Source organism: Numida meleagris, chromosome 4, assembly GCF_002078875.1.
Source record: "Numida meleagris isolate 19003 breed g44 Domestic line chromosome 4, NumMel1.0, whole genome shotgun sequence".
Taxonomy (NCBI): domain Eukaryota; kingdom Metazoa; phylum Chordata; class Aves; order Galliformes; family Numididae; genus Numida; species Numida meleagris.
Window position 1 is genome coordinate 74,323,926 of NC_034412.1, and position 19,543 is coordinate 74,343,468.

General features: G+C 34.3%; 1 protein-coding gene across 6 annotated transcripts in view; it reads left to right on the plus strand.

Moving 5' to 3' along the window:
• Positions 1-19,543, plus strand: part of ATP8A1 (ATPase phospholipid transporting 8A1) — a 95,585-nt gene that overhangs the window by 19,012 nt on the left and 57,030 nt on the right. For 2 of the 6 annotated variants that reach the window (XM_021394112.1, XM_021394114.1), the window contains exons 6-14: positions 1,992-2,032; positions 2,891-2,964; positions 7,527-7,596; positions 8,159-8,286; positions 12,485-12,596; positions 13,471-13,636; positions 15,640-15,767; positions 17,379-17,456; positions 18,180-18,268. In XM_021394112.1, the coding sequence (XP_021249787.1) occupies positions 1,992-2,032; positions 2,891-2,964; positions 7,527-7,596; positions 8,159-8,286; positions 12,485-12,596; positions 13,471-13,636; positions 15,640-15,767; positions 17,379-17,456; positions 18,180-18,268 (886 nt within the window). Of the gene's footprint in view, positions 1-1,991; positions 2,033-2,890; positions 2,965-5,586; positions 5,661-7,526; positions 7,597-8,158; positions 8,287-12,484; positions 12,597-13,470; positions 13,637-15,639; positions 15,768-17,378; positions 17,457-18,179; positions 18,269-19,543 lie in introns of those variants that run through there. The other 4 variants (XM_021394113.1, XM_021394115.1, XM_021394117.1 and 1 more) reach the window with 4 other exon arrangements.

The following is a 19,543-nucleotide window of genomic DNA, read 5'->3' on the forward strand; positions in this document are numbered from 1 at the left end:
CATGCATAAATACTAGGACACAGTTGTGCATACTGGTGTGATGAAGCATGTATTCCTGGTATTTCTGACTTTTCTTAAAGTAGTCGTCTGTAGGGCAGATGGAGCATGCGTTTGAGAGCTGTTTGTTAGAGGCAGCTGAAAAATGGGAGATATGAATGCGAAATCCAGGCTGCAGAAGACTTTATGGGGCAAGTAGTCTATTACGTGAAAAGCTCATAGCAGAACCATTTTTTCCCCTCTTTCATAAGAAAAGAAATTTAAATGAATGTCTGTGCATGTAAATTGCACTTAAAACCTTATTGGAGCAGACTTGGGCAGAGTACTCTTGAGATTTCGGGTCTCTCACAGTGTTGTGATTCTTTCTCATCCATTTGTGAGCTGATTTTAACTAGCTAGAGCAGCAGAAAACAAACCTAGCAAGAAAAGCTGATGATTTCCTTCTACTTAGTAGGTTAAACTGGCTAATCAAGGGGTCTGGGAAGGCAGCACACATTAAGGGCACATAAAGCCATGCACTTCGCATGAGGCAAGAGCAGAACAGGACCTTCTCTTTGCAGTAGCAGTACTCTGTTAGTTCAGCTTGGCTGCATGCAAAACAGCCTTGGGATCTATTTCAGTGGTGAAAGTGCTTCTGCAGCTAGTTGTTAAGAAGCTCTTGGCCATGTCTGGCAGTTTATTTGCATTTCAGAACGGTCAGTAGTAGCATAACTAACAGTGAAACTTAGTCATGTGGATTGCTGTAAAATGTGTGTGTGTGTGTGTGTGTGTATGTATATATAATTTTTTTTTCCAACCCTTATCAGTTCTCTCATCTGTTTTATACCGTGGCCCTACAAACAGTACTGCTGACGCAAGGGGATAGATTTAGGTAGCTGGTGACACAGTTACCAACTGTATTGAGTTCCTTACTACTCTATTACAATCAGTCCTTACTGTGGATCTGTGGTTTTCCCAGTGAAGGGAAATGGTTCGGCAGTTAAGGTTTGTTGTAATGACCAGCTGATGATGAGACAGTCATAAAAATAGCATGCTTAATATCTGTAATGGAAACTGCTCTATTTACCATTGGCCTGAGCATATCAGGATTAATAAATCTAGGGAGAGGGGTAAGAGGACTAATCTCTTAATAAGGAATTATTAAGCGGGTTAGTTAATGGCTTACAGAAATCGAGATATTCAAGAGGGGTCAATCTGAATAGAACCTCGAGGAGGACTTAGACATAAAGACAGTATGCATTCCTAGATTTTGATCAATTTTTTTTGAACACATAATTTCATAAGAATTATGAAACTTAAGTAAGCATCCTGGCAGTTTGAAAGCTGGGAGGCACAGTGAGAGAGAGCAGTCTCTTGTAGCTATCTGAGTATTAATACATGTCTATAAACTTTATTTTAATTTACTTCTTGCACATCAATCTTCAATAGCTTTGTAAAAGCTAAAAAAAAGACACCTTTATTATTCCCTGAAAGCATAATTTTGTCAATTAAATGGCAAATTAGCTTGGTTTTTGTATAGTAGTAACAAGTATTGCTCAACTTTAAAGTATTAAAATTAGAATACTGGAGTGTGCTTGCAATATTTCTTTTGTGACATGCCAATAGTCTGGGCAGCTGAATCCTGAGAAGCCTGCTGATGACATTTTTTGTATGAATGTCATTATTTAAAATGAGAAAAAATATGCTCTTGAATTTGTATTTTTCCCCATGACGTTTTTTACTTCAAAATTTCTCATTCCAATTACTAATTTATTTAGAAAACACCACATTATTGTACAATCTGTATCTGATTAAGCAAACCCAGTAGAATTTTCTTATTCACCATATAGCAAGTTTCTATGCATTGTATAATTTAGATGCTTGACTGGAATTCACAAAAACAGGGCATGCTGTAAAATGTTCTGTAAATGTGCTCCATAAGGAATCTGACACAAATTTGTATACTGCAGTTAGATGGTACAAATGGAGAATTCTTTTTTTCTTTTTTTTTTCAGTACTACGAAATGGTGCATGGGAGATTGTCCACTGGGAAAAGGTGTGTTTTTATATTTTCGTGGTGACTTGTAGAGCATAATACACAGCTAATATTTGTTTTATTTCTCCAAATCTGTATCACTGATGAGAATGGGTATGTTGGGAAATGTGTCATCTACTACATTTTATTTTCTGTTTGTTAAGACAAGTCAGTTTTGGTGGTGTGAGTCAGCCAAAACTGTTAGATGACAGCCCTTAAGTTCCGTTAAAAATCACCTGATTCATATGGTTAACTAGGGAGTTTTCATATATGGCAAAGTTGTACGGGTTCTTAGCATTATTTGGAGTGCCAAGGAAGAAGCTCCCATCTGGAAACTATTTACTTGTTATATTTGCAGAATTACTTTGGTTTAAGGCATAAGAATCTTAATTAGAGGAGGGGACTATTAGAGGTAATTGTCAAGGAGGAAATGTTATGCTGTCCATCTTATCTCTTACTTTTATTGGTTTCCACTCCTGAAAACTTGAACAAAATTTAATCCTCAATAATTTGGAGGCAAGATTCAGATTACAATTCTGATGAAATCTTTGCAGAAACCAGGTTGAGGGCTTTAGCATGTTACAACAGAAATAGGATCCTAGGGAGATTAATTTCTTCCTCAATTCAACTTCAGTGTTCTAATAAAATATTTATTACAATAACTAGCAAAAGTAAAGAAATGCATAGCCAACATCAGGATTAGGCCTATTAAAGAGATTTCCAGAGAATTCAAGGGCTCTAAGTACCTAATGCCTAAAGTGTTTTGAGTTCCTAACAGTGCTTCTAGGAAATTCAGCAAGGTAAATATTGACTGTGCTTAAAACAAAGGGATAACATATTTTGTTTGAGACCATTAACCAATTCCCAGTTTTCTTTCAGGTAGATGTTGGAGATATAGTTATAATAAAAGGCAAAGAGTATATACCTGCTGACACTGTACTGCTCTCATCAAGGTAGAGATGCCCACTGATGCTTATAGTGTAGAGGCTGGTTTCTCTACCCTGCACTTATTTATTTATTTATTTATTTATTTATTTGTGATTGCTCCAAGGAAATAAGGAATAAACAAAAATGCTGCTACTCTTAAGCGTAATCTTTCATTCATTTGGGAATTTGTAATTTCAGGCAGTGTTCCGTTAAATTGTGTCAATAAGTGTTCTAAAACTCTGCTGACATTCTCTTTACCCCCTGAGAAAACATACTCCATGAAAAAAATCACATACTAATGTAAAAAAGGCTGATTCCCTGCCTAAAACTTGGACCTCAACTGCTATATTTTACCTGGTTGACTTTTTGGTATGTACATAACAAATTGCATCCTACAAATAAATTAAAATTGGTATATTATAGACAACAGAAATGTGGTTTAATTGATATAGTTGCCAATTTGATAGTTGAATTGAGGAAAAAAAAAACCCATGAACATAGCTTGTGGACTGTCAAACTGGCGTTGTCTTTGAGCTGAACATTCACTTTTACTTAAAATACATTTTGAATAATTTCAGCACTGAAAGCAAGACTTCATAGCATGTAATGCTGTAATTGTTTTAATATGGATAGTCAGAGGTTGTTTATCATCATTTCCTTGGACAGTCTTATTTAAGAAATCCACATCTTACTATGTGGAAGGTGAACATTTTTTCAACATCTATTTGATCAGGTCAATAGGCGATATATTCTAAGAATTTGTTCTGCTGTTTTTCTGTTTGTGATCTTTAAAATTATTTAAATATGATCATTGCAGTGTGATTCATTGCTGTATGTTTACTATGCAATTACTGCCATCTTTTTTTCTGGTACAACATGTTATTGTAACATGTATGATTACAGGTTAGGCATAAGCCCTCTACGAGCCCACTGAAGTTAACAAATCTGCTCATGCATACGATTAATGAGGTTAGGATCCTATGCATGTCTGTGGCAGACTGTGTTGTACTCTAGCATGTTTTTATGCCATCTTCCATTATATCTCAAAATTAAGTGTAGTTTTGAAAACTTTTCTGTTAAATTATCGTGTCAAATAGTTGCTAGATAATTCTGTAAATTCTCCTACAGTCTGCCTTAGTTCGATCTTAATGTTTATCATAACTTCAGATGCTTTTCTATTCAGTATCTTCTGAATGAATAACATTTTACTTCTGCACCTTGAGAAGCACGTGTAAGTTTTGTTGGTGCCACACCACCAAGATCTTCACGTGGCAGATTGGATACCATGCAGCAACAACATTTTGGCCTGTTAATAGCTTCAATTCATACAACCTCCAGTGTCTTGCAGGCAAAACACATTACATCATCTCAGAGTACCTTCTTTATAATCCTCCTGACTAAGCTCCCGAGTTTGACTCTTTTCCTAGATTTCTTCACTGTTTTGCCCTTTTTAATCTGGAGGACATTCACGTTGCAGTGTTCTACGGCTGTTGTTGTACACATAGAAGACTGCCATCTTCTTTCCAAACCTTGTCCCTCAACAGGAATCTTGCATCATGTGTTAATAAGTTGAAATAATAGTTAGCTGCTACTGGACTTGTCAGGACTGTTACCTCGGCTTCGCGTTGCTTTGCCTCCCTCTTGTCAGAATGCACTGTCCCTTCTGTGACTGTTATTCACCTTGAATTTTCCTATCAGGTTTTCTTCTAGGATCAAGCATGCAAAAGTGAATCCTGAGGTGAATCCTGATTGGTATTCTAGGCCTAAGTTCTGGTATTTTTTCCACCTAAAACAGCTTTCTTTCTTCAGTTACTAGGGGCCTGTTGCAGCCCTCCTGTAGAGAGCCTTGTGCTGCTACGTCACCTCTAATTCTGCAGGCACGCCAGCGTGTAGTCTCCCACAGTTCTCATCTTCATGTGGCAACACGCTTCCCAGGAGGAACATTTCAACAGTTGTGCTTTCCAGGTGTTTATTGATGGCCAATTACATTTTAGGTTTCAAAAGTGATGCAAGTCTTCAGTCCTGATTTTATTTCAAACTTACATTATTTGGTTCTTTTTACCAGTACTACTGGTTTCTGGAGAATTACAGTTTTCTAAAATAATTAAGATCCTGCTGTCTCTTACAGTGGAAATAACAGTCCTCTAAGACTTAAAATCTGTTTTGTTCTTGCAAGTTAATTGTAAATTGTAAATTATGAAACAAAAACAGAAAACAAAAGCATTTTTAGCATGTTGACATAGAAGGGTTCTTGTCACTCAGCTTCTCAGATATGTTGCTGGATCATCTTTTGTTGTGGTTTGGTTTAGTTTTGTTTTTAAACAGCTTGTAGAGTGGTTAGAATCTTTTGTCAGTTAAGATTCTATGTTTACCGTTCAATACCAGCATTTTCTGCAGGCGAAAATTGGTGCCTTAAAGTAAAATGATTCACTTGAATAGAGATGGAAATATTTTAATCTTTTATTTCTGACCTGATAAAAATAGATTTTGAAAAAAATGTCATCAGACATTTTAATTAACATATATTGTTTGTATAATAATTTCAAACTCTGTCTTTTTGTCTTTGTCCATTTGTTTTCTTTTTTGTTTTGTTTTTTCCCCTATCACTTATATTTCTGTTCTAATCATTTTCAAACTGGGATGTGTAGGTGGCAGTAGGGGAAGTAGTGAAAGTGACCAATGGGGAACATCTCCCAGCTGATCTCATCAGTCTGTCATCAAGGTTAGAATAAACCAGTTGCACAGGATATGTGTATGTGGGTCCTCATATACCAAATATGAAGAATGCTTACGTGTTGATACTGTTTGCTTTGCCATTCGTCTTTCTTAAGCAAAACCCACGCATTTATAAAATTAGAAAAGCTACAGCTGATATAAGCGCAGATCCTTTAAAGTGTAAATAGATGATAATGCTCCAAGAAACAGAACTTGTTCCAGACCTTCTTTTTAAGATTTTTACACTATCGTCATGAAATCTTATTAGACAAGTTGTCCTTAAAAAAACACAGAGTAAAACACCAACTTGTATTTTCTGTGAAGAATATAGATTATTATTGGTAGGACTGGTAGAGGACCCTCTGCACAAATTTGAATGTTGCACATTCTCTGCTGCATGCAATGGCAAAAGCAGCGCTGTTCTTGTGTAATGTGACAAAATGCATGTTTCCTAGACATGTCAGCTTTATGCTATTGTCTGCACTGTTTTTGGACTTTGTTTTTCACTAAATCAATGGGCCTGCCTTGATCCAGCTGTAATTCATTTACTTTGGAGGTCACTGCTATCTGCTAAAGTAATTATAATTAAGCATGTGTTTCACTGGAAATGTCTTTGCTTCCCTAGTCTTTCTAAAAAGTGCTTCACAAAGATATTGTTTCTTTTTTTTACTCTTAACTAATTAGAATGCTAGGATTGTAGTAGTGTTTTTCACAGATGATTCCAGCCGAACAATCTAGACAGAAGTTATTTACATTTTTAGAAAAGTTTGCCAAAAACAAAATACTCTCCTGAAAAGAATTTATGACAATGATTTAGTACATTTTAATGCTTTTGCTTCAGAAAAATATGCTAAAATGACCTACACAGTTTTAGAATGATTGCAGAATGAAGTTGTGACTTAACAGTAGCTATTGTATTAATAAAAACTCAAAAAAGCTCTTGACTCTCGATTTCCGTGCTAGATAGAAGGAGAAAAATTAGCTTCTAAGTGGTATAGAGAGTAAGTATTAATTTTTCTAAGTTGTAAGGTGTGTTTTTTGTTGTTTTTTATGGCTCTTTTGGTCCTTTACAGGATCTTAATTTATCACAGATATAAATAGTAAATGCTCTGTCCTAGTGTCCAGAAAATGGAAGCTGAGTGGAATAATTCAGAAATCCTGACCTGTTTGACCTGTTCTTGTTTATCACCTACTTGTAGAAAAATCGTTTTATCCTTCTTTGTGTTTACCTAGTTAACACCTCCATAATGGTTATGTGTTTTTCAAATCTAGAGGTGTTGTACAACATACAAAATCACTGCTGTGTATTACACATCAAAAAATTGTATTGAAAAAAAGTGCAAGACATAAGCCATTTATCAGTACATCTCGAAGAGATAAAATATGAAAGCCATAATTTTCTGCATAAGCCTTAAAAAAATTAATTTACATTTTTAAAAACTGTTTTAAAATTGCCGAAAGGGGGTAAACGTACATTTTTTAAAAAAGTCTATAATGTGGACATAAATGTAAGAGAATCCTTTGCAAAAATCTTTCATATTTATACTACTACTGCATGTGGCAGCAATTGCTACAATTATACTATGTTTGCACCTGTATATAATTTCCTGTAAAAACTTAATAATAAAATTATTATGCATTTTTAGCAGAATTTCATCTGAGAAGATAACTTCTGGCAAACTTTTCTGACGATGTGAAGTACTGTTGATAATTTAACAGATTGGACTATAAGTTATTTTAGTTCTCAAGATTTGATAAGGAAAGAAAAAAAAAAAAAAAAGCTGATTGCCTAAGCAGATATTTAGAAGATTAAAGAAAGTTCATGGACTTTGACATCGTAATATAAAATTAAGGATTTTTTTTTTCTTAATAGTGAACCACAAGCTATGTGCTACATCGAAACATCTAACTTAGATGGTGAGACAAACTTAAAAATTCGACAGGTAGGAATTTCATTTTTGAGAATATTTCCACTATTATTTTTAGTCTATTATTGCTTATAAAACGTTTTAGGACACTATTGCTCATTTTAGAAGGCTGTGAAATTTTAATAGTTTGAATAAAAAGCCACGGGTTATTGCTATCTCATTAATGTTTTTGTTCAATGAATTAAATGGAAGGAATGAATGCCTAAACCTTAAGCTACTTTTTGCACTTCAAGGGGTTTCCTGTGAGTGAACAAGTGGATGGATTTGTTGTTCGGGTATGTTTGTTTTTAGAGGATAAAAGAGACAAAAGTACTGCAGAAGGAAGCTGCTAGTGCTGGTGTTGTCCTTGAGGGGCAGGTAGGGAATGGCAATTTTTAACTGAGTATGCAATGTCTGTGCATGGACATTATTGCTGAGTTATATGATTGTCTCTGACCCTGTCTTCATTGTGATATTTTACAATACCAACGTTTTATTCACTGTATGACAGCAAAATGTAGTGCTCCTGTTTTATTCCTATAGTAATACTGTTTTTTTTAATGTGATAACAAAAGTTTATTATTTTTTTTTTTTACAGGGTTTGCCTCTAACATCAGATATAAAGGACATAGAAAGCTTGATGAGACTTTCAGGCAGAATTGAGTGTGAGAGTCCAAACCGACATCTATATGATTTTGTTGGAAACATCAGACTGGATGGGCATGGGTATGTAAATCCAAGGAGAAAAATCTCAGTAGTTTCCATCTATAAGTAAATAAGTACATGTTGTTAAAATGCCCAAAATATAAATAGTAAAGTCTTCATTCTGTTATGACTAGAGAGGTAAATAATTTCTGATATATTCTTCATAAGTCTTCAGAAGACTGCAAGCATTAGATCTTCTGTTGTCTGCAGATTGAGTTTTAATACTAGTTGATCGTCAGAAACCAATAGCTATTAATAACAGAAGGGTGTATGAATCAAATTCTAATAGGTCAGGAATTTGTAGCTACTAAGTAACTCACTTTGTAAGGATCTCATTCCTTGTCTATTAATTCTGTATTATACAATCTGTATATAAGAAATTTGTCTGTTTTTGTTGTTTTTGCAGGGTTTTTTGTTTTGTTTGTTCTTTTATTATCTTGTTTTTTTGTTTTTTTTTATTAGAGGAACTGAATTCATTACTGTGTACTTCAAACTCTCTTAATTAAATAGCCAGAAGACATTTAATACCTTAGCTTACTGAAAGTGTGTTTCTCTAAAAATAGACAGCCTCAGTGCAATTAAAGCATATGTGCTCGTAAAACTACTTCAAAAATTCTTAAAAATTTTAAGTGTTTACCAAATAGATATTTGGAGTCTTCTTTAGTTTCAAAGCTAATGTGATATATTAGGAGTATTAAATTTGTTATTAGATCCAGAATTGTTTAGTCCTTCATTCCTGAAGATTTACCTTTATTTTTTTATTTGATAGGCATTTATTTCTCCATATGCGGTACTATCCATGTTTGTGTTTCTAGACTGATAATATATACTACTAACTAATTGTTAAATACCTTTTTTATATTCCATTTTTATTTACTGATTTCTTACAGATGCATTCCGGGAGTTTTCAGTCGCAAGAGTGTGGATCTATTATAATTCCACTGTACTTGTCGTTAAGAAGAGAAAAACATTTACCTGTAATTCTTCTCTGAAGGTAATAGTTATACTAGATCCACACATCCATCCTTCCTCCCTTGCTAGGGAGAAAACACACTTTTATGTTTAACTGAATTACTTAATTTTAAAATTTGAGTAAAAAAGAAATGTTAAATGTGGTGATGGCTGATATGCCACAAGAATGTGTAGGAGCATGCCATCTGCTGGTCAAGCAAATTGTCATTTGAGAAATTCAGTCTGGGAACATTTAGAATATATTTCCTGTTCAGTAGGATAGTTCCAAAAGTGTGGTTCTAATATAATATTTACCTTCAGTGAAAAAGAATTGCAGGTAAGTAACCTTTTTGGATCCTGACCTAATTTCCAACCAGAAAAAATCAAATATGTGTTCTCTTTCTGCCTGTGTTAGCTGTAACATTTTTCTTACAAGTATATTTTGTAACAAGTATTTATCCAGATGATTAAGATCCCTCAATTAGATTTTCCGCTGTATCCATTACTATCTTGACATTTTTGGAAAAGCAATGAGGAGTAATGAAGGTCCATAAATGTTATATCTGGGTGGTCTTTTCAGTCCTTTCTTCTTCGTTTCATGGGAGAGCAGCTGTAAAAAGGCAATGGTTCTGTTTTGGATACTTCTACTTTCTTGAATTTTAACTACACTACAACTACTTAATTTTTTTGCTAGATCTGTAGTTTCTTTTAAGGTCAAAAATACTTTCATGGTATCCTCAGTTTTTGAGTGCGTTAACTCTGTGTGTGAAGGATGCAGCTCTTTTTTTATGCTCATAAATGTATATGATTTTTAGGAGTTGAAGACTATTAGTTGGAGAAAGGAGAAAAGTTCTTTAGCCTGGATAAATTTGAAGTTATGATTAGATAAATACCTCAGGGAAAAATAGATTAGCAATTTGAAAACAGACACTGGCTGTCCAGACCTGAAGTAAACATTGTCCTGAAGGCCATCTTAAGGAAATTGTGAATGAAGTACACTTGATTTTAAAAAAAAAAAAAAACAAAAAAAAAAACACCTTGCTGTGTCAGCTTTCAAATATGTCTTTGAAATTAATAGCTTTTAATATGACAGTGACAGCTTTAGCTGGATAGTACGCTGAAGGGATATTTCCTCACTGAGAACATTTTTTACTGAATATAAGCAACATTGCTGAGGAACCATTAGTCACACAGTACACAATAGGTATCAGATGAGCTAGAGCAGTTTTGAGAAGGTTGAGGCCAAGAGGCTTGAGTGCTCTGTCCAGTGACAGTACCTTTACTGAATGGGTTAAGGTCAGAACGTTGAAAACAGTAGCATGGTACCTAGGAGATGAGGACTTTCTATGTCCCCTGTTGTTCTGCTGTTTATCTTCATCTGTGCAGCAGTACTGCTGGAGACCACTCCCATAGGCTTCAACCACCATTCTGTTTTAGTAGTCTTCTTCGTAACAGGCCCTTGAGGATAAATTCATGTCCCAAGGTAGAGGGGCATCCATACCCATTTGAGTGATGTTTGATGGAGAAGCAAAAAAATAATGCCTCCTGCAATAGAAAGGACTTCACTGCATGCTTGTCAGAGTTTTTAAGAGGGGAAATAAGCAGGAGGACTAAGAAGTTGCAGGATTCTTAGAACTCAGCCTGACTCTTTAAGGAGTACAAGAAGTAAGAGCAGAAAGTTTTTACTTCTGCCATACTGGAGTTCCTTTACCACTTCATGTTAGTAGAAGGGACAGAAAGTCTTTTGGCATTCCGGAGAAGTTCCACAGTTCTAAAAGTTTCCAATTTATTTGTGGGTAATGTAGGCATATAACCAAAATGGCTATTACTTTCATCTTTTATAGGTGAAATTCTTGTTAATAGTCTGAAAAATCTGGTTATTGTTGGAATGACTTTTAATTCATTTCATAACTTTAAGTGATTAAAAAAAAAATGGAGACAATATTTGATGACAAAATGAGTCCCTCTTAATGATTATTGGCTTTTTTCAGACCCCTTCAGTTCCTTTCATACTTGAAAGGAAGTTAATTTTCTTCTTCTTTTACCACAAGAAGGACGTTCTACAATTCAAGTCAATTTCAGTATGTTGCATATTTCTAGGTTTTTTTTCTGTTTCATGGTAGTATACTAGTCAGTAAGTCGTGGTGATGTAGGGTTTGTTATTTGCCTATTTTGTATGGAAATTTTTATTCAAGCATTTTTTTCCAGAACAGTTTTTTTTCCTAGTTTCTGTGAGATCTTATTCCAAAAAGCTCTATTGCTACTGTCAGTTTTAGGAGAGAAAGAATGTTTTGTTTCTTCTTTACTTGCTGACTTTGCACTTTAAAACCTTGTTCACAAGAGGAGAGGAGAGAAGGGGAAATGAGGGTCCAGAAGAAATTAATACATTAAACTTACTTCCTGAAACTAACTTTGTACTCTCTGTGCTGCCAGAAATATTACTAAATATGATGGCTTGTTCAGGTTATTTATAGCTTACGTATCCGAGGGTATAACTGCTATCATCAAGCAACTTATATGTTATCTTAACGTGCTGGTTTTCAACAACTGTAGAGATGATAGATTTACGTGAGAATGGCAAGCTCTAAAGCACTATTGACAAATCTGATAGCTAGTATTTATATAGACAAAAGTGCAAAAACAGGAAATTAATTGTACCAGGAAGAGTGATAATTATCTAAAACTTTATTACTATTTTATAAAAAAAAAAATAAGCTACGGTATATTGACAAAGTCAGTTGTCTAAATTTAAGACAGTCGAACATTTCCAGCATTTTATGAATTTTTATTTCTCATACAGCTGGAGAAAAGGATTAAGCTGAGAGTTCAAGAGAAGACTATTTAATTTGAGAACTGCTTTAGAAAAATCCATTTTGTAAGGGCTGTCGTGTTTCAGCATGCAATTAGCAAAACTTTGTAATCTGAAAGGGAAATTAACCTTTGTTGGTTTCAGCATGCTTACTATGCAGTACCACGTCTTTAACGATAATAATCAAAATTAAGTGGTAAGTAATATTATTGTAAAGTTAAATATTTGGGCTCCATACTTGACTTGCTTTAAACTGTCAGATTTTCTCTAAGTCAGCACACCAAATACTTTAACTCTGAAAGTGAGGTTCTGGTGTATTTACAATAATCATCTAAATTTGGAGAAATGAGCTAGTAAGTTTTAACAACTGCTGGTTGCATTTATTCTTTTGAATTATGCATTATTGTTGTATTGACATTAACTGTTTTGATGCTAAAATACAAAAATGCTTCTTTCTAGTACTGTTCCACTGGGATCTGACCAGATTCTTCTACGAGGAGCTCAGCTGAGAAATACTCAGTGGGTTCATGGGATAGTTGTCTATACAGGACATGACACAAAACTTATGCAGGTTTGTCACTTGTATTTATTTATATTTTTAATTTTCTTATAATTACCTTGTTACCTTTTAATATGTCTGTGTCATAGGACACACAAAAAAAGAATCTTTAAGGAAACATGTCTAGATTGAGTATAGTAGTTCAAATGTCACTAATAGTGCATCTTTATTGGTTTTACTTCAAGAAAATAACTGCTTGTTAGAGCTATTAGACAGTTATCGATTGCTTAGACAGAGTAGTTTTCTGCTAGTGAGCATATTTTTTTGATTCTCTTTTTAACTTGTGTTTTTGAAAACTGTTTTATTAGTAAGTTGCATCGTTATAGTTTGCCTGTTCATCTTTTTTTATTTTTGACTGCTCCTAAAACTGTCCTCTTGTGGAGCTTTCTTTCAAGTATAAAGGTAAGCATTCTTGTCAGAAAATGAAGTGAAACTTTATTTGAAAAATAAGGAGGGAGGAGAACCATTCTTAAGCTGTAAAGTTACTTTTCCTGGTGGTGTTTGAAATATTAAAATTGAATTGCATTTGTTGAACAAAAAGAATGCTTTCAGTTTGGTCGTGCATGTCTCATTTATTGCTTTTCTGATCTGTAAAGCAGTTATTTTAAAATAAATTTGATTGTTTGTGTTAATTACCAATAACTTTCTGTAGCTCTGATGGGATGTGTGCACATATATTTAAAATATGTTTTAAATGTTTACGGTTAGCTGTTGGTGTTTCAGTTCTTTTGGTTTGGGTTTCTTTTTCTTTAAATGAAACATTTATGCCATTTATCATGATGATACCTGGGAGAATATTTAGAAAATAATTCAACAACATGTAATTTGGAAACTAGAACTCTGTGGACATCTTTTAATAGCCACTGCTGTTTTTTGTCTTTTACAGAATTCAACAAGTCCACCTCTTAAAATGTCTAACGTGGAACGAATTACGAATATTCAGATTTTGATTCTTTTCTGCATCCTTATTGCCATGTCTTTGATCTGCTCTATTGGTTCAGCTATATGGAATCGAAGGCATACTGAAAGAGATTGGTATCTTGATCTAAATTGTAAGCTGTAAAATAATGCATTAATATTTTACTGTTCACTTGTCCTGAAGGCTTTCATTTTTGGAAAGGCAGATGGTTACCATCCTTTATATATCATATAGGATGTCTTTCAATCAGTCCTTCTTTATTGGTTGTTTACTGAAGTTGTTAGTCTGGGTATATTGCAGCTAGTATAACTTTTACCTTACTGTGCAATGTGACTTGTTGCTAAATTCAGGAAGGGAAGCTTTGTTGTTGAAGCTTCTGCATCTCTGCAACTGAGCAAGGTCTGTACCAGCATTCTGCTGACATAGTCAACTTCCTTGGAACCAAACTGAAGCAATTGTCAGTTATTGCTGATGGGTTACATGTAAAGCTGCAGTTACTTCCCCAAGTTTTTAAACTCCTTTGTCCCAAGAAATGATGCTGTGGCTTCATAATTTTTATACTGTTCGGGAATTTAAATAAATACTGACTGCGAGTGTCAGATCCAAGCAATTTCAATGCTCCTGAAATGAACAGGTATGAAGATCTCCTCTTACATAATATAGGGACAGCTCTACTCACAGTAGATGAAGGCAATGAAATGTTATGCAGGTCTTGCAGCAGGATGCAACAAATTGACATAATTCAACTGTCAGTGAGGGAACTAGATCTAAAGGAAGTTTTCATGAATATACCTTGTTGTCTGTTAGTGGTGTTTTCAGAATTTCTTATAGAGGGTCTAGAGCTGCCTTTACTTAAATAGTCAAGCTAGAACTAGATTTTCTTCTTTTGACACCATCGAGTCTTGAATACAAAGCTGCCCAACATAGTAGTCAAATAAATAATTGTGGAAGTCTTTGGAAGATAGTTGTTAGCACAGTAGTGAAGCAATTCAAAAGCTTTTATTTTTTTATTCCTGAAAATAAGAAAACTTGAAATAGTGGCCGTTGAGATTTGGTGGGATTTTCAAGTGATTGTCCATATCAGTGTGCTTACTGATTTACATTACGTGATTAAATTAACTTGTGATGTTTCTGTAAGGTATGCCCTTTAGAATTGTTCTTGAACAAGGTACTGCTAATACGCAAGAAGCAATTTATTCCCCTTTACCTTTATTGAATTTTTCTGTTTATTTAATTACATTCTTATTAGAGTTCCATCTTTTCAGGGAAATTATTTTGGAATTTTGTTAGAACAATTTTTATTTTTAACCAGCAATACATATCAAACTTAATCTAGATTGCCATTAGTTAGAATAACAGTGTTACCTCCCTGGTCTTCGGAATTTGTACTGCGTTTGATACTGGAATTGGTATTAATGAATGTATCCATAACCAGGATTTTACAGTAACAAGCAGGTCCACATGCCATAGGCACACAGCCATAGCCCTGTATCTGCCAGAAGGATGTTTGTAAAGCACACCAACTGCTGACACTGAGCACAGTGAGGCACCTTTTCCCCCCAAAAAATAATAGAATAGCATGCGTTTTTTAAGCACTTCTGACATGCATGCAGTATAAATGCAAAGGGACCACGTACAATGGAAATACTGGAGCAAGATCACCAGGATTGTCACCTGGGAGAGTTGCTGATTTTCTGGAGGCAAGCCTTCTGCGACAGGCCACAATTTTGAAAAATCTTAGCCAGTGTGAAACTGAATGTATGACCCTTGCTTCACTTTTCTTTCCTTCTCTCTTAATATCAGGCTATAGGCACTACTAAAACCAGATAGTGCATTTCCAAACACTAGTCATAAGCCTGTATAGGCTAACACAAGAGTCCACCTTATGATGGACTAACATGTTGACAGTGTTATTTGTTGCTGTGCAGTGTACTCAGAACTCTTGAATTACTGATTATTATTTAAGGAACCTTTTCTAATGCATACAGTGTTTAAGGCAATACTTTGTAATGAATTTTATGTGTCTTTTTAGACAGAAAACATTATAAAATCAGAAATTAATGCCCTGAATACAATATATACATTGCTTTTATATATGGTCCTAAATGTTTTCTTATTTGCTTTGGTTTTTGGCAGATGGTGGAGCAAGCAACTTCGGATTGAACTTCTTGACTTTTATCATTCTGTTCAATAATCTTATTCCAATCAGTTTGTTGGTCACACTTGAAGTTGTTAAATTTATCCAAGCATATTTCATAAATTGGGTAAATATTTTTATAATATATATTGATTTCTAAAACTAAGTTGCTTACAATTAAGTTAAATGCTTGTCTACGCGTGGATTTATTTTCTTATAGTAAATACTTAAGTGTGCTCTTTATTATTACTGAGGTCCGAGAAGGTAATTATATGTGGCTTTATTTAACATTTTATACTCACATGAGCTTTTTGTAGCGCTTTTTACAGTGCTTTGTACTTTCCCATTAATTCTTAGGTATCAGAGCTTCAGACAGAATGATCAGAAAAAAGTATCTTGCAGTCCAGTGGAGTTTGGTCCATTTTCATTTTTTGTTCTTTCTGAGCTTAGCCCATGTTTGTTTGTTTGTGTTTTCCCTGTATTTAGCCCTTTTTTTTGCCACTGCATTTTAAAGGTTTTGCTACATAGCCATTGTCTATTAGTATTATCTTTTGCAAAGTATATAAAGAATGTTTGGATAGCTTCTTTTAGCCCCATTAAAAAAGGGGTTATCAGTTGGTTTGCTGGAGGGAGGAATATTGTTTTTGGTTAAAGCCACATAAGGGATTTTGTTATCATACCTTCAGTTTTTCAGTTTTATCTAAATGTAAGTTCATCATACCATTCTGAACTCTTTAATCTGGTTCCTTGGTCAAATACATGAAATAAATTTGTGTGAGATCATGCAGATAGAGATAAAAGAATATTCATTAGCAAAACCAAAGTTCATTTTAAAAGTTCAGTATTTTTGTGAGTAGTCAGCTATTTTTGATTTCTTTTCTTTTGTGCTACAGCAAAAATTATTGTGCAAATTATGAAAGAATGGAAGGAAATTGTTCCTTTGTGTTCCTTATTCTGTAAACGCTAACCTACATTGAATGTACAGATCGCAACTAGTGTCTGTGCAACAAATCCTAAAGAAGATAATTGTAACTTCTGTTCCCTCTATTTCACATAATGAGGGATTTGTTGTCTTTAAAAACATTTATCTTAATACGGGACTCTTGACATTTTCTATCTTAAACATAATCCTTCTGTGTGTACATATGGTATTGGTATAGAAAATTTGGTTGTCTGCGATTTGTAACACTACACTGCCATACTTAACAATGTTCTCGTATTTTTATTGTGTTTGAAATGAAACTGTTTTTGTTTGGTTTTGGTTTTGGGGGGGACTAAAGATGAGAGAGGAGGAAGAAAACAATTAACAATGTATCCTGAAGTTATTGTGTACTCTTAAATTTCTCTGTCTTCTGCTCAAGGGATATTTATCATAGTATTTAGAAGTGAATACAATGTAAATAACTAAGACTTGCTTCATGCTAAATATTACAATGTAGTGTTTCTGTCTATTGATGAATCTCTTTTAGATACATGGGTTCAACAGTTTTTTGCTAGTACTCAAGATTACTTCCAGTGTTCTGTAAATTCTTAATCTTGTAGATTCTGATTTTAAAGACAAAATGTAGATACTTGGAAGTGATCTGATTGTGTCTGCAGCTCAGGTGTTGAAATAAATTGAAGTAGATCCCTTTTTTTTGTGTTCAATCTGCTCTTCTGTGTTTTTCTTTTCTATTTACATACTAGATTTTTTTATGGAAAGCTGATTTTAAAACATATGCTTTCATTTTTCCTGTAGGACATAGACATGCACTATGAACCTACTGACACTGCTGCGATGGCTCGTACTTCCAATCTCAATGAAGAACTTGGACAGGTAGAAAAGATTACTGGCTCTAAGTCAGAGTTTTAAAATCTAAATTATTAAAAAAAGAAAAGTGAGAGCTTATTTTTAAATATATATATATTCTTGCCTTAGTCTTTTTATTTATTTCTTTTTTCTTTATTTTACTTTTTTTCTTTTTTTCTTAATTTTGACAGAGATAGCTTCTTCATTTTGCTTTAGAGTTCCCCTTTAATATTATAAAAGCAATCATGTTTCACAAGAGTTCACTCATGTTCTTCATTTTTCTGAAAGTCTGACTTTGTAGAACTGTATCTGGGGCCTGTAGCATTCCTCCAGTACATAAAGGCTGGAGAGGATTCTTTACCAGGGAGTATAGTGACAGGCCATGGAATAATGGCTTTAAACTAAAAGAGGACAGATTTAGATTAGATACTCAGAAGACATTCTTCACTCAGGATGGTGACACACTGTAATAGGGGCTGCCCAGAGAAACTGTGGATGCCCTGTCCCTAGAGGTGTTTAAGGCCAGGTTGAATGGGGCCTCAGGCAATCTGATCTGGTGGGTGGCAACCTTGCTCACAGCAGGAGCTTGAGTGGGCTTTAAGGTCCGTTCCAACTCATATTGTTCTGTGATGCTGTGAAGATTGTGGAAGTAGTAAAAAATTTATTTACTTCAGTGAGTTAATAGCCAAAATTATACTAAATATGTAAATAACTGTTGAATATTAATATATAATTTCATCATTCGCTTAGGTCAAATACATATTTTCTGACAAAACGGGCACTCTGACGTGCAATGTCATGCAGTTTAAAAAATGTACTGTGGCAGGAGTTGCTTATGGGTAGGTATTTTAATATATACTTATTTCTTTGTTTGTATGCCTTTCCTCCACCTATTCACATTTCCACACAGTTAAATTAACACCATAAAAAATTATCTTTTATGTCTGGCAGTACTAAGGATCATTTGTTTGTGACTATGAAATGCTACTAATAGGAAGCATGCATGCTTCTTTCTGCAAGCAAAAGCTTAGATATGCTAAGTAACACAACTTCGGTATACTTTTTTTCTGTTACTGTGTCTGTTCAATGTTTGCTGCTTTTATTTTTTTAAAAAGCAAAGACTCACACTTGCAAAAATGCATGGACTTCCTTATTAGTCCACGCTTCATATTTTACATAGATACGTGCTCTTTCACTCGAAAATACAGAGGATGAACAAGAATTTGAACTGCCATGCTTTGCCACGTAGTCTGGATGGCTTTTATGAATGTCGTTTAAATGGCATAACTCATAGTATTGGTGTTGCTGTTAAGAAACCTCTCCAGCTAAATGCAGACAAGCCATTTTATTACTTATTTGTCAGTAGTTGCAGCCAAATTCTTCAACTGAATTTGCAAAGGCCTCAAACTTCTAAGACCGTTTACTAAAAAGAAGCTCATTAGAGCAATGAATAGAGCAGAAGCACCTGTATTTTAAGTGACAGCATGACTGCCCAGCATATGAGATGCTAGACCTAGTCTGATCAGTAAGCTGATAATTAGATACCTCTAAAACTGGGCAGAGACCAAGCAGAGGCTGTGAAATTAAGTTTGGGGCTCAAGCTAGCAGTGATGATCTGGCTTTTGTGGCTTTATCATATAGATAAAGTAATTTTGAGTATTCTAATGTCGGCTTTCTGTTTTGAGAAACTTAGTTCCTTAACCATACTGATTTTTTTTTAATTAAGAGCTGTAATAAAGAGCCATTCTAACCCAGATATTTCATATGTGTATCTGTGCATACACACAGCTCAACATCAGCTATGTCAGCTAATTGTCGTATATTCAAACATGTCATCACAGGGCTGAATCCTGATGTGATATGGCTAGCTGTGCTCTTAAACAGCTTGTGAACTCAGATAAGCTTTGTAATCATAGCTTTGGATAAAAATAAAAAGCATAAATAAAAACTTATCTTTCATTTACAATTAAAACATTGTTGAAGTGTATACTGAAATATAAAGCAAGAATTATATTTTGTTCACCTGGTAGAAGTTAGTAAGCAGGCATGCTTCCGGTTGAATGAAAATGATAGCTTTTATAAAGCCTCAAGAGAAAAATATTTTTGCAGGATTT